This window comes from Helicoverpa zea, chromosome 11 (genome assembly GCF_022581195.2).
Source record: "Helicoverpa zea isolate HzStark_Cry1AcR chromosome 11, ilHelZeax1.1, whole genome shotgun sequence".
In the NCBI taxonomy this organism is placed as follows: Eukaryota; Metazoa; Arthropoda; class Insecta; order Lepidoptera; family Noctuidae; genus Helicoverpa; species Helicoverpa zea.
The window spans coordinates 1,328,199-1,342,404 of NC_061462.1; the positions used below are offsets into that span (position 1 = coordinate 1,328,199).

At 36.6% G+C, this 14,206-nt stretch overlaps 2 protein-coding genes across 2 annotated transcripts; one reads left to right on the top strand and one right to left on the bottom strand.

Moving 5' to 3' along the window:
* The first annotated feature begins 463 nt into the window (after positions 1-463).
* Positions 464-3,100, top strand: LOC124634567. Its single transcript, XM_047170184.1, has 2 exons — positions 464-1,148; positions 1,378-3,100. The coding sequence occupies exon 2, from the start codon at positions 1,402-1,404 to the stop codon at positions 2,764-2,766; it is 1,365 nt and encodes a 454-aa protein (XP_047026140.1). The 5' UTR covers positions 464-1,148; positions 1,378-1,401; the 3' UTR covers positions 2,767-3,100.
* A 1,197-nt stretch (positions 3,101-4,297) lies between these two features.
* Positions 4,298-5,341, bottom strand: LOC124634742. Its single transcript, XM_047170403.1, has 2 exons — positions 5,263-5,341; positions 4,298-4,788 (listed from the first exon to the last, which is right to left on the bottom strand). The coding sequence occupies exons 1-2, from the start codon at positions 5,339-5,341 to the stop codon at positions 4,298-4,300; spliced, it is 570 nt and encodes a 189-aa protein (XP_047026359.1).
* Between the last annotated feature and the right edge of the window lie 8,865 nt (positions 5,342-14,206).

Sequence of the window (14,206 nt, forward strand, 5' to 3'; positions counted from 1 at the left end):
ATATGGACGATTTTGTCTATTCCGTTTCCTCGGAAGACCAAGGCATTTCCACCGCCTCAGAAATGATAGGTCTCATGAAAGCTGGTCAATTTGAGTTAGTCAAATGGATCAGTAATTCTCAAGTTGTACTAGACTCGATTCCTCCTTCTCATCGCTTGCCGGCTGTCAAAGAATTTGATGAGTCTGACCAACATAAAGTACTCGGCTTGTGTTGGTCACCTACTTCAGATCATTTCAGCATGAAGGTGAATACTCCAGCTAACCATTGTACCAAGCGCACAATACTGTCGTGTGTCGCTAAAATATGGGATGTCATGGGATTCGTCGCGCCTGTCGTCCTGTATGCTAAACTTCTCATCAAACAGCTCTGGCTGTGCGATTGTGATTGGGATGATACTCCACCTGAAGATATCGTCAGGCTGTGGACTCGCTTTAAAGAAGAGCTACCAGTACTCAGTCGTATAAAAATCCCACGTCACCTAGGTATTGTCGCCGATAGTGTCGTCACTATCTTAGCTTTCGCGGACGCTAGTGAAAAGGCATATGGTGGAGTTATTTACTTCCATGTTCAAAACAGCGATGGTAATACTGTCAACTTGTTAACTGCTAAATCGAAAGTCTCTCCTAAGAAGGTAGTTTCTCTCGCTCGTCTTGAGCTATGTGCTATACTTGTGCTAGCTCAACTCATAAAAAATGTCGTTGTCGCTTGTCAAAACCGCGTTGTTATTCGTAATATATTCGCATTTTCGGACTCTACGGTCGCACTCTGTTGGGTACATTCGTCGCCCCATCGGTGGAACACCTTTGTGGCTAACAGAGTGTCTAAAATACATAATGACTTATCTCCACAAAATTTGTATCACGTGTCCGGTACAGACAATCCCGCTGATTGTCTCTCACGCGGACTCACACCTTCTCAAATTATTGATCATCCGCTTTGGTTCACTGGTCCTCGTTGGGCTCACTTGGATGTCTCACAGTGGCCTGTCGTTCCCTTCAATCCCTCTTCCGTGTCCGAAGCACCTGAAGAGAAGAAACATTCGTTGCTAGCTACACCAAATGAAAGATCTCTCATTCTTTCTTTGGCCGATCGTATTTCGTCTTGGAGTAAATTACTTCGTGTGGTAATTTACATTTGTCGTTTTACTATAGTTCGGCCATTCAGAGAATGCGTTCCTGACACGTCGCGATTGAACTGACGACGTAACTACATTCATTGATTATTGATATAATAATGTTGTTTTAATGCTCCTCAATTGTTAAAACGGTAAACAACCAGCAAAAATATTTTTATCGTAACTGCAACGCCATTGCAAAGTTACGTCGTCAGTTCAATCGCGACGTGTCAGGAACGCATTCTCTGAATGGCCGAACTATAAATTGTTACCTCTTAGATATCGCATGTCAGCGTCGGATTACGACTTCGCTGAATTACTCGTTCTTCGCCAACTTCAAACTCATTATTTCTCCGCTGAGATCGTCAGACTCGGGGAAGGCAAGGATTGTAGTCCTTTTATTCGACACTTGAAACCGTTCCTCAAAGACGGACTCATTAGAGTCGGAGGCCGTCTAAGTAACTCTGATTTGAATTATGATAGGAAGTATCCCATCTTGCTTCCAAGTAAGGATCCAATTTTAAATTTGCTTGTCGAATACCATCATAAGGTTAATTGCCACGCAGGTCCTGATTTGCTGATGTCACTCTTACGTCAAAGGTATTGGATACTTTCTGCTAGAAACTTAATTAGAAGTAGAGTACACAAGTGTCTTCCTTGCTTTCGGCTCAGACCAAAGCCAAACTTTCCTGAGATGGCAGATCATCGTTCTTGCCGTGTTGTTCAATCTGCTAAACCGTTCGTCCACACGGGCACGGATTATGCTGGTCCGTTTAAAGTTACCATGTCTCGTGGTCGAGGTGTTCGTTCCACCAAGGCTTACGTGTGTCTGTTCGTCTGCATGACTACACGCGCGGTGCACATAGAACTGGCTGGTGATCTCAGCACAGCTAGTTTTATGGACGCTTTTAAACGGTTTCTTTCCAGGCGTGGCCCGGTTAGTAGAATTTATTCAGACAACGGGACTAACTACATAGGCGCTAAACGCAAACTGTCGGAACTTCATAGATTTCTTTGCTCGGAACATCATAATACTGAATTTGGTCATATGTTAGCTGAAAATCGTATAGATTGGTCGCTCAATGTCCCCACTGCCAGTCATTTCGGCGGCAACTGGGAGGCTAATATCAAAAGTTTAAAGTCGCATTTATATCGTACTGTAGGAGATACTGTTCTTTCGTTTGAAGAATTAAGTACCGTGCTTACCCAAGTCGAGTCTGTAATGAATACGAGACCTTTGTGCAGGACACTCTCTAGTGATCCTTCGGAACCACTTGCTTTAACTCCAGCACACTTTTTGAATCTTACGCCTTTAAAATACTTACCGGCGCAAGAAGTAGAGACAAAATCTATCGTGACTAGACACCAGTTGTTAGACAAATTAGTACAATCGTTTTGGAAGCGCTGGAGAAATGGATACCTTCACACATTGCAATCGCGTCGTAAATGGAACACGCCGGTGGATCCAGTCGTTGTCGGCACGGTCGTCGTTCTTAAAACTGATAATTCCCCTCCACTACACTGGCCTTTGGGTGTCGTTGAGGAGGTTTTCCCTGACTCCACCGGAGTGACTCGTGTCGCTCGGGTAAAGACAGCGACTGGATCCTACTTGCGTCCCGTCGTGCGTCTATGCCCGTTGCCCAATCAATAAATTTCAAGCTCGTTATTCAAAACTTTATTAGTAGTTAGGTAGATTAGGCAAAATAGGTACTTAGTTTTCATTTTGTTATTTCGTTTCGTATACTTACGTAGTACAACTATCGTATAAATAATTTAGTTTCGTAAATTGCTTCAACTCTTGAAGGCATCCCTTCAAGCCCGGGGGGAATGGTTGCGCGGTAATTTTCATACTCATAATTTGTTATATTGGTAATTTCACTGGTGTTTGCAATCCTATTCCCTTCCTTTTCCCGCACATACCTCAACGCATTCGTTGGAGCGAGAGGCGACACTAGCGCCCTTGAGTCGTGTGTGCAACATAACAAATCAATGGCTGACAACGCGCGCGAGAGCTCACGTCTCTCTCCGATACAAAAATCGATATTGAGTGGAAAACTGGTGTGATTTGTGTTGAACCTTATTTGTGGCAGTGCTCCTCGTACAAGAAATCGCCGTAGAAGACAACAGGTACTGTGCTCCTTTCCTTTAGGCATACTTTCTTGGTTTGTGTCGCCCGCAGTATGCCGATTTTCCCGTCGCATTTGCAATCACCAGTTTTTCAAATGTTTCGCATCTTTACGAACCATATTGCGTTTCCCGCGTAACCAATAGGATTGGTTTCTGGAAAATATTTTTTAGGAGGTATTCTTGTTTTAGGCGTTAGATAGTCTTTTTAGATGTGGATGATTTGAGCAGGACTCCCATGAAAGAAAATTTGAATATTTAAGTTTTTTGTTCTTAAATGACGAAATTTCAATTTAGATATTTGACTCTGAAGATATGTTCAATAAGCTTAGGTTCCATTAGTTCTAACACAAACCTTCACTAAAATAACACCAACAAAGAATACTGTCGACACCCCAAAAATTGTTACGAAAAAGAAAAATACACCACAACGACAAAGTAATAAATAAAATCTATCATCTCCGAATACTTTCAGGGTTTCATGTGCGGCAATTTGGCTGAAATATGTTTCATAAGCGCAGCCCCTGGTGAGAGAAACAAAACTGATAGACCGCACAGTTTTTATTACTGGCCGTGAGAAGAATTCTGTATAGAAGTGCATATTGCAAGATTTTTTATGGCTTGACCGCAGCCGTTCCACAAATTGTTGAGCAATGAGAGATAGAATAAGTTTGCCAAAGTTCAGTGCAATGTGGTTCTTTTGGGCTGTGGCAAAGTTTGGTGATAATTATTTGTTGGACTTTAATGTGGAGTGGTGTAAAAAGTAGTACTGTGTTGGTGTCATTTGATTGAGGTCTGGCCTTTGGATAAATTAAATAATTCGGGAACAGATAGAACTTAATATTTACATAATTTATAGATTAGGTAGATTCCCTGTCATGTTTTCTGTTAGCACGTACAGTTGTTTACTATATCTTTTTCGCAAAACACTTTAAAAATGCATGCCTATTGTTTGCACTTGTTTTGGAATGAACAAACAATTAAAGGATAGAAAACATTTATTTACAACACCTACCTATGACATAATTGTTCAACATACTCGTAAAACAACAAATAACCTACTTAGTCAGAGTAATAGTTCTGCTTCTCACGGGCTTCACAAATTTTGTGTAATTAGTCTTGGTCTTTGAAATAATCGGTTTGTATTTAAGCTGTATTTGTTTTGTTGTTGTTATCACCTTTTGTCCTTCGGTTGTAGCTGAGGCGAACATCTCGAAGTTTTGCGAACGACCCTTCTTGTTGACTCCGGATTGTTCCGCCATCTTCCGTAACCACATCTCGAAGTTTGATAGCTTCATACTCGTCTTCTTAAGCGGTATGTTGTACTTCTTTGACCTCCCTTTCCTCAAGATTGCCCTTTTCCCATGGTATTTTGTCGGCTTGTCTACTTCGATCTTTATCTTGTAAAGCACGTTTAGGTTTTCTTGCATCGCTACTTCTTGTATCCGATCGAAAAACTTTTGAAATTGAGTGTTAGCATCGAATCCTCTTACTTCGAATGATTGTGGTATTTCTTTGAAGTGTGTTGCAAATTTTGAATCGTGTAGATCTGCAATTAGTACATTAATATTATTGTTAAATGTGTTTTTTTAAACGTGGCAGACGTTACATCACACAAAGTTGTTGACACAAAGTTTACTTTATGCCATGCATTTATATTTTTTTGGCTTAATAAACGTTATTTTATTTATTTATTTATTTATTCCATGCATTAAAAAAAATCTCTTCCCTTTTTCAAAAATACATGAATTTGACGAGATCGTCAGATATTTATTTAATTCATCTAGCCTGGCATTAGAAATAGGCGCCACATAATCACAGATCACGTCACTGGGTAGTGTTGGATACAGTTTGATTATATTTTAGTAGGATTAGATTTACTTTGTCCTGATAATCATAATCAGAATATATTTCAACACCTTCATAAATTATCACAAACATCACCAAATAACATTACAAAAATCACATTATAACATTACAACAGACAAAACTATTCATTATAACATAGTCCAATATCACTCACTTTCAATATATTCCTGAGACGAAACCCAACCTAAAGTTATCGCAAAAACAAATAATTGACTGTTAGTAATCCACGACATCTTACTACGAAACTCCGTGGAGATCTGACTGCCCATCCTGAACACAGATGTTTTATATCCAGATAGAAAATTTAACAAAAAGTGTTAAAAAATACGAACGTTCACACTTGTTGGCGCTAAGCCTATTAACCCTGCTTACGCTATCATGTTTTCATAACGCACCTGTTTTTATCGGATTAGGTTGTTACAACCAGAATTTTAATTTTTAAATTTATTTTTTGATGTTATCGAAGTTTAGAACTGGGAGTTGTTATTTTAATAGGATGTGTATGTTAAGCTGGTACATGATGTTGGCAGCCTTCCTGAAGCCGTATAGTGTATGTACATTTCGAGTTGTAGCCATGTTTGTTACGTGTGTATATCTATGGTTACATAATAAAGAGGATTTTTTTTGTTTGTTTGTAGCTAGAAGGCTCCGAAATCACTGAACTGATTTGAAAAATTATTTCACTGTTGGAAAGCTACAGTCTTCCCGATAAATATAAGCTTTATTTTATCCCAGTACCCATGAAACACGTGTGAAACTGCAGGCTAGTAGTTTATATTACAAGACGAAGCTATATCTGATACGTGTGTATATCAAGTATATGACAGGATACTAATTGCAGTCTACAAACAACTACGAAACCTGGAACTAAGCTCTGAATAATTATCAATGTTGCAAGTTAACAGATACCTACTCCCAAGTTTGTACGTATATCTCAGATGTAATAACGATTTGTATCACTAATTTGTAGGATTAGTTTAATGTTAATTTCATTGATTCGCTATGATAAGACACTATCCGAAAATGTTTGGTGTAAAAAATATTACATACTCACTAGACTTGAGGAGCCCCAGGGTCGTGTTCGTAAAAAAATTAACCAGCAGAAATCATGAACATTCATCCAAACACAGCCAAATCGACCACTACTCATTCACAACCATATAAATCGTTCATAAACTAAAATTTGGCCATAAAACAGGCATCAACACCCCATAAACCATAGTATTGAGGCCCCATAACACGAGGCCTCATAACTCGAGGCCAATCAATGGCTTTGTAAATGAAATTAGTAGCCCAGTTATACTGTAGCGAATCCATAGAGAATAAAATGACTAGCGGAGGTGCCATAACGCAAAATCTCCTAAAAAAGCAGACCGCCAAAATGCGGGAGATGAGGAACGTTACTGTCTTCGCCTTTATACGCCTTCTTTGGACCTGCTCATTTATTGTAATAGCAAAAATCGTTGACAGATGTCTCAGAGAAATTGAATGCCTTTTAGTTCACTCGTAACTGATGGTTGTGGTCATATCCACCATACGCATTTGACCTAGAAGAAGGCGCCTGACCTACCTGCATTATGGTATCTCTGCACATATTTATGTATTCCTTGAGCGAGCCCGTGTCATGAATTACAAATAGGTCAATATAATTAGCATCTTAAGCTAAATGCTAACGCTATTGTAGTCAATAATGAGGTGTTAGACCTAATTTCAATATAGGAATACCAATAATGGCTAGCGTATTGTATATTTTTGGAAGAATTTTTCTTTGTATTGCTGTTGCAGCTTGCTTGGCTGTTTTGTTTTGTTTGACAGAGTTCAGAAAATAACATTATATTTTTGCAATAGTACTGAATTGTGTTTGTGAAGGTAGACTGAACATAGATGACGGGGAGTCAACAGATTGTTGAACAATCAATGCCGCAAAGTCATACTCGCAGAGCGGTCTTTGCTTCCACCAGTGAAAAAAAATAGCACATTAACTTCAATATACTTTATTTATATTATAAAATAAATTCTAGTTCATTTTATCCACATTCCAGCGAATATATTTCATAACCCATAACAAAGTAAAAATATCTAGCCCAAAAATGACAGCATTAGGTCGAAAAATTTTCGAACCTCACACGAACATTAATCACGGCGGCATTGAAGTGTTAAAATCTCTTTGAATTAGTCCCTTATCTGACGCCATTGTTCGGAAGCAGCTGAATACAAATGTTTAGAAAAAAAGGTTTTATGCATGGAAAATTCTCTTTCTATACCAGTTGATAGTTCAGTGATCATGGAGTTATCAGGGGAGATTAAACAACAGAAAACAGGTGCAAGAGATAACATATAGGTACCTAATGCAACAGAAAATAATAAAAAAGACTACCACTGTCATTGATTTTGTAGCCTTCAAGCCACAGACATTTCGGTAGTATAAGAATTTTTAAAAAGAAACTCGTAATAGTGCGATAAGTAAGTTGTAATAGTTATATCACTTGTTTTGTAATGAAGTGAAGTAATGAGAAGAATAAGAGCCTACATATATTGATAAATACCGAATAGAATAGTAGACGGAGCCTCATTTTCTAACCAAACGTGTAGAATCGCCGATTTCAAACTGTACCATAATACTATCAGGTGAGATTGTGCAATCTGTGTATTAGAAACACGCCAGGATTTTTCGATATTTAATATGCATTCTGATAAGCCTGATAACCGACAAAAAATACAAATAAAACTAGTGAAACCAAAATTACCCAATTCGAACACAGTTTACATTCCGAACACCACCCATTACACAATTTCGATCCCATATCGATATGTATCGATATTAGATTCGGATAACATTCGATAATCACATTTTAGTCGAGTGCTCTACAATCGGTAAACTTTAATCTGTTTAATCTATGTGATGATATGAGCGAATTGATCTTGAACAACTTGGTTGAAATATCTAAGCTTTGTATTAGATTAAGTTACGTAGATTTGAGTTTAAGTTATTTCTAGGCCTCGGTTGAGTTGGCCAACTTATTTTACAGATAGACGGTTAATCTTAAATGGTAGTTGATTTGTCTAAAGTTCTTCGTAGAATTTTAGGATATTCAATATTATTCTGATATATTTTTTCGTGTCTCCAATATCAACATCATATCATCGGTATTTTGGGTTCCAAAGTCAAGACTTTAATCGTTAATTGAATATCACTCATTCATCACTTTATTCTTTAACACAACTACCTGAAACCGTGAGAAAATACCCCTTATATTCTAAAAAATCCTCTCATCAACCAAGCGAACAAACTTCAATATTTCCCAAGAAAAAAAATATGAAGGAAAGCAGTGTCCAGCTAAGAAAGTTCCTCTAAGTTATTACTCTCAATCAATACTTATTGAGAAGTTCCCGCCGCTGTTCCCAGCTGCATTCTATATGATGCTCCCAAGAGGGGACAAATAAAACTTATTTATTGGAGTCTTACTTCTGAAGCTGAGAAGTATGGACATTGTTTCCTTCAAGTTGTTGTGGTCTGCTCTGACACGTGTCCAACTCTGAAATAAACGATAAGTGTCGTATTGAAGATTTTTGTCGGTGCACTGTGGTAGTTTTATTTGATTTGGTTGAATGTAACATTTTGAAAATTTTTGAAATAAAAGTATGAAAGTATGTTTATCAGTTATCTAGTGACCACAGAGATTTGCGTTTGGAACTTGATGGTTCTGTGTAATTGTGTGAGGAATATAATATTATAAAGACGAATGATTTGATTGATTGATTGTTTGACATGAATAGGCTCCGAAAACACTTGACCAATTTAAAAAAAATATTTCACTGTTGCGAAGCTACATTATCCCCGGTGAACATACGCTATATTTTATCCCGGCACTCGGCAGGGACAATAGTTCCCACGCGCCTAGTATCTTTTAAATTGCATTACGATTATTACATTAATTAAAATTTTTAACATAGTGCATAACATAACATAGTACTTTGACCAAGCTACAGAAATATCCCATTCTGATTACATAAAGTCAAGGTCAAATAAAATTGAAACCTTAATACGAGTTGACCCTTAATTATTTCAAAACTCACACACACACACACACACACTCGTATACCCCCAAACTAAATTGGTATCTTAATGAATAAAGTCGCATTCACATTAATTATTAGTTCAGTAATCCGATTAACGCGTTAATTTACTTTTATTTTAGTTTCTACTTTATTTGTTTGCTTTCAACTAAATTGGTAAATGTTCGGGTTTAATATGTTTGCTTATCTTGTTGTAGGTAAATTATTTGTGTTGGTTATAAAGGGTTGTTTGTTTATATGGGACTTGTTACGTCAATTTATCGACGTGAGTCAAATATTATCAAGTAGGTACTTGTGACTCTGCAGAAATCTAGATTTAACGTCATAGTGTCGAAATACGTAAATCCTGCAATACCTCATTTTATAAATGGGAAAGTCTCTATCTGTTTGTCTCTCTTACGCTAAAACTACTGAATCGATTTAATTGCACAGATTATCTAGCCTGATAAATGAATTAGGCTCCTTTTTATCCAGGTACGGCAAGGGAATCCCTCGCATAATTTATAAACCAGTACTTAAGGGCTGTGCGAAGGGTATGAGACTAAAAGTGAACCCTATCAAAAACCATAATACGTTACCGACCCCTTATTACTTCGCTACTAAATAAACTACCGAACATTTTCAATAAATCACTCTACCAAAAATCAAAACATCATTATATTCAAAAAACTTTAACATAAACACGATATCTATCTATCATTCTATATAGGCTTGTTTTCAACTGCCCCTAAGCCTATCCGCACACTCGAGACTAAATAGTCGGCTGACAGCTGACCCGGTGGTTGGCAAAACAATTTTTAAAGAAAAACGTGAATTAAAAAGTTCAATTAAAGTCTCTAAAAGATCTGATACCGTATTCAGAAGCCAGTAAGTCTGAGACCAGTCTTACCATGATGTGTTGGGTTGCCCGGGTAACTGGGTTGAGGAGGTCAGATAGGCAGTTGCTCCTTGTAAAACACTCACTGAGTACCAGAGTCAGCTGCATCCTGTCAGACTGGAAGCCGATCCCAACATAGTTGGGAAAGAGGCTCTGGAGATGATGCGTAGATCTGATACCGGCAGATACCAGATCGTTGTTATTTGAGTACTCCGATATATCTCCGTAATTTTCGAGCGCCCGAATCAAGCTGTCAGCCGACTAAAAAGTTACCAGTTTGCGCGTACTCTTAATGTGAATAGTTGATTCAAAATGGCCGAACTCCTACCATTATCAGTTAGCAAACAAATAAACGAAAATTATTCGGTGAAATCGATCGAGAAATAACTATATATTGGCAAAGTTAGGCAATTATTTTCTTTATACATAAGTGGGAGTGATTTTAATGACTATGTTGTATGTTATAACTTGCGAAAATTATTGCTTGTGTATCGTTCACAATTATTGGGTTTTATGATATTTTGTTGGTATCTGATAACACTATAATTTGAGCTGTCTAAAGAGTATTTATTTATGCATGTCTATGCTGATATTATGGATTTTTAGTTTCTTAGTTTGTAGCCTTCGAAACTACTGATCCGTTTTGAATTATTATTTTAGTGTTTGGATACTAAATTATTCTTTGGATGTTGTGAGTAGTTTCCACTGGACACGGATGAAACATCTAGCCTCGTATTTTGTGCAACAAATTACAACCAACTACCTTACTACAGGCTCTTCTCTGAAAAGAAACTCTCAAAGTGATTACTTATCACCAAACATAAGATCACACATACATACTTATACGCATACCGTTTATTTTAAGGTCACGCATCTTACTGACGTTCAACAAGGCATCATTAAGAGGCATAGTTATCTTATTTCCCTTCACTATCTAGTGAACATCTTTCTGATTACAAATATAAACAGCTTTTTGAAGTCCTGTTAGTTTTTCTTATGATTAAGTTTGCCGTTGGAACACAGTTTAACTTTCTTGAGAACACTCCGGGACGACATTTTGCATTTTAATATTAGTTTTACAAGAGTCATAGTGCAAATGGCTGACTGAATAAATAATATGGAATCGGTGATGAAGGATGGTACGAGTTATTTTACCTAACTACAGATTAATGAGAGTTATGTACTACAAGTTTAGGTATGTTTAAAGTACCTTTTGTACAGTCCTGATTATGCTCTTAATCGAAGACTGTAGAAGACTTTGGGAGTCGTAGGTACATGAGACTAGAGAAGAGCAATAGCATACTTTGTAATTACAACAACATGAGTGCAACATGATTCTAACTACCTTTGACCCACTGCAATGCAATAAACCTTCTCTGTTGCTCAGCTGCAGCTGCTTACTCAGCTACTAGTATATGCAGGTTTTGGTGTAATTTAGACGAAAAGAAATATCCGCATCCGTGCGGAAAATTAAGTGCATATAATAATATTATAGGTAGCTACCAATTCTCAGAGGAGCGCTATAGTTGATACATAAGTATAGGGTGTATGAAGGAAGATGAAATATATTTGACATCCCACGTAAGTGCAAAAACCTTAGGGAAAAAGAGTTACGTAACAGTTTTTGAAGGATGGACTCTCCCCCTAGCAGGGGTCGAGAAAAAGGGTGAGAAATGCTTCAAACTTACTCTGATGAATCAAACGAGTAATATTGGAAGCTCCAACTTTTTCTACCGAGTAAAAACTGGCGCTTGGAAGGAGATTCTTATTAACAGTATTTAAGTAAGAAGTCATTTGATTATTTTACTTAATTTTATGATATTTTGTTTCCAGGTAATTTATAAATCTTAGGTTAAAAACTTTATAGAAATGTTACAATTTACAGGTAACTTTAGAGCCCAAAATTTTATTTACATTTTAAGTTCTGCATTAATTACCTTTCGAGTTTTTATTCTCTAAAATATCAGCGATGAAAGTATTTACTTATAAATAGATTTCACGGTATCTACCTGTAAAGTAAAGTGTAAAGTAAGTGCTAATGTGTGTAAGTGTAAAGTATAGCTATTGATAATGACTTTACTACAACAACTCTATTGACATAAGAAATTAAGGAATTGATTAATATGAAGAAAAACTAATCAAAGAAAGTAAAAGACACATTATAATGTAATTTTTTATGACCTAAAAACATTTCCGTATCAGTGAAAACCCAGATTACTCTTGACATAATATCACTCGTATCGTAAGTACTCAGACTTAAAAAGTCTACTTAGTAAACATAGTGAGTGCAATCATAAGCAAAACTAGGTCAAATGGAGAATAATGTAATCAGCTACAGGTGAAGAAAACTATGAACAAGAATAAAACAAGTCTTGTACTGTGGCGTGCCATATCAGTAAGAAGAAATAAAATGGAGTACGTATTGCTTCGCCAAAGGTAGTTTTATGGTGCATTTTATTACTGAATTGGTATCTATTAGGTCTATAGATATTAGTCTATATAGAAGTGGTGATGACTGGGCGTCTTGGAAGATCTTTATTATGATAATGTATCTTGCAGTTAAGTTATGCTGTCAGATAGAATGGATGTCTTTATTAATAAATCTTTCGAAAAAAAAAAACTGAACTGAACTGTTCGAGTTAAACGTCGCACATAGATGTTACCATGTTTTTCATTGCCGACGAACTAAATGGCAGAAACAAGTTGTCTCAATTGCAGTCTTTAATTTCTTTCTGGGATACACGGTCCAAAATTATACATAGGTACACACTACATCAATGTATCACAATGAGCTACCCATCGATGTATGTGTAGTGCACCATTAAATTGAAAACAGAACCAAACAAATGACGGTACTAAAAAAACAACATTATTGTAGTTTCCCATTCAATCCGGAATGTGAGTCGTTAATTCGACATTACATCGCATCATAAAAACACAGTCAATGGTACAAAATAAAATAAAAAAAAAAACAAAGTTACAACTAGCGAATGAGGCGAAATTCAACTGCCGGCCGAAATAAACAGGACAGTTTATAAAAACGTGACGAATAACGTGACGAACCCACAATGCTTCGTGACGAACCCAATAATGAAGTGTACGTAAAATTGAGTCATAAAAGTTTTATAGTACAGAATAGTGGTCGGGCAAAGGGTGTATTTTTTACGTCCGCTTTTGACCCTGAATTTCTGTTACTTTTATTTTCATACATCTCTGTTCTGTTGGTTTAGTGAAGTAGAAATTAGCCGTGTCATTAAACTGAGGTTAGAATTAGGAATAAGGTTAGAATTACTTTGAGAAAATGGTACTAACTGTAGATTGTTATGGATAAAAAAGAAGAACTAATACCTTATACATATTACTTAGTCGAAAATGAGTCCGATAGTTTAATGACACACAACTTTTATCACTAATTGCAATTCATAGATACCAAAGCAGGTAACCCCGTCGACACTAAAATAAACGAAATAACTATTCCTATATTTTCTTCTCCATCAACAAAACTATAATTTTGAACTGTAAAATCAATTGAAATAATCTTCCACCACTCTTGACTTTAAAAAAATACCTCACTAAGAATAATATCGAGAGTCTCAACTCGTTTGAACAGCTAGCTCAAAAGTTTTGAAGTTGTCAAAATAACAAAGATGAAAATAGCGCCGTCAACTGATGGAGTTTATCGATTTTATCGATAAAGAGTATCGATTCTTGAATGACTCTCGATAAAAATAAGGACTGTGGTGGACTGTGGCGAGTTTTCACCACGGAATATGTTTTTGTGAAACTTACTTTACGACGCTATTATTTTATTTTAAATTTTCACGGCAGTTACTTTTTCTTCTTTTAGTAAAATCGGGTCATATTCAAGCGGATCTACCTATGTAAAACGTAAAGTCTTCTATATTTTCTAGGTAAAAATGTTTACCAATTTATGATCACTTATAAATCATACATAAATAAATCTAAAGTTCAAATACAAGAATTCAACCTTCAGCCATCGCAGGATAACATCAACGACTTAACCTCACTATCAGCAAACACTAAACACAGTTACTATACAGAATTCACAACTACCAACACCCATCAAAAAAGACTTTCCATATCTCCCCGGGTTGGCGTCGTATGGCGTCAAAAACTTGCTCGC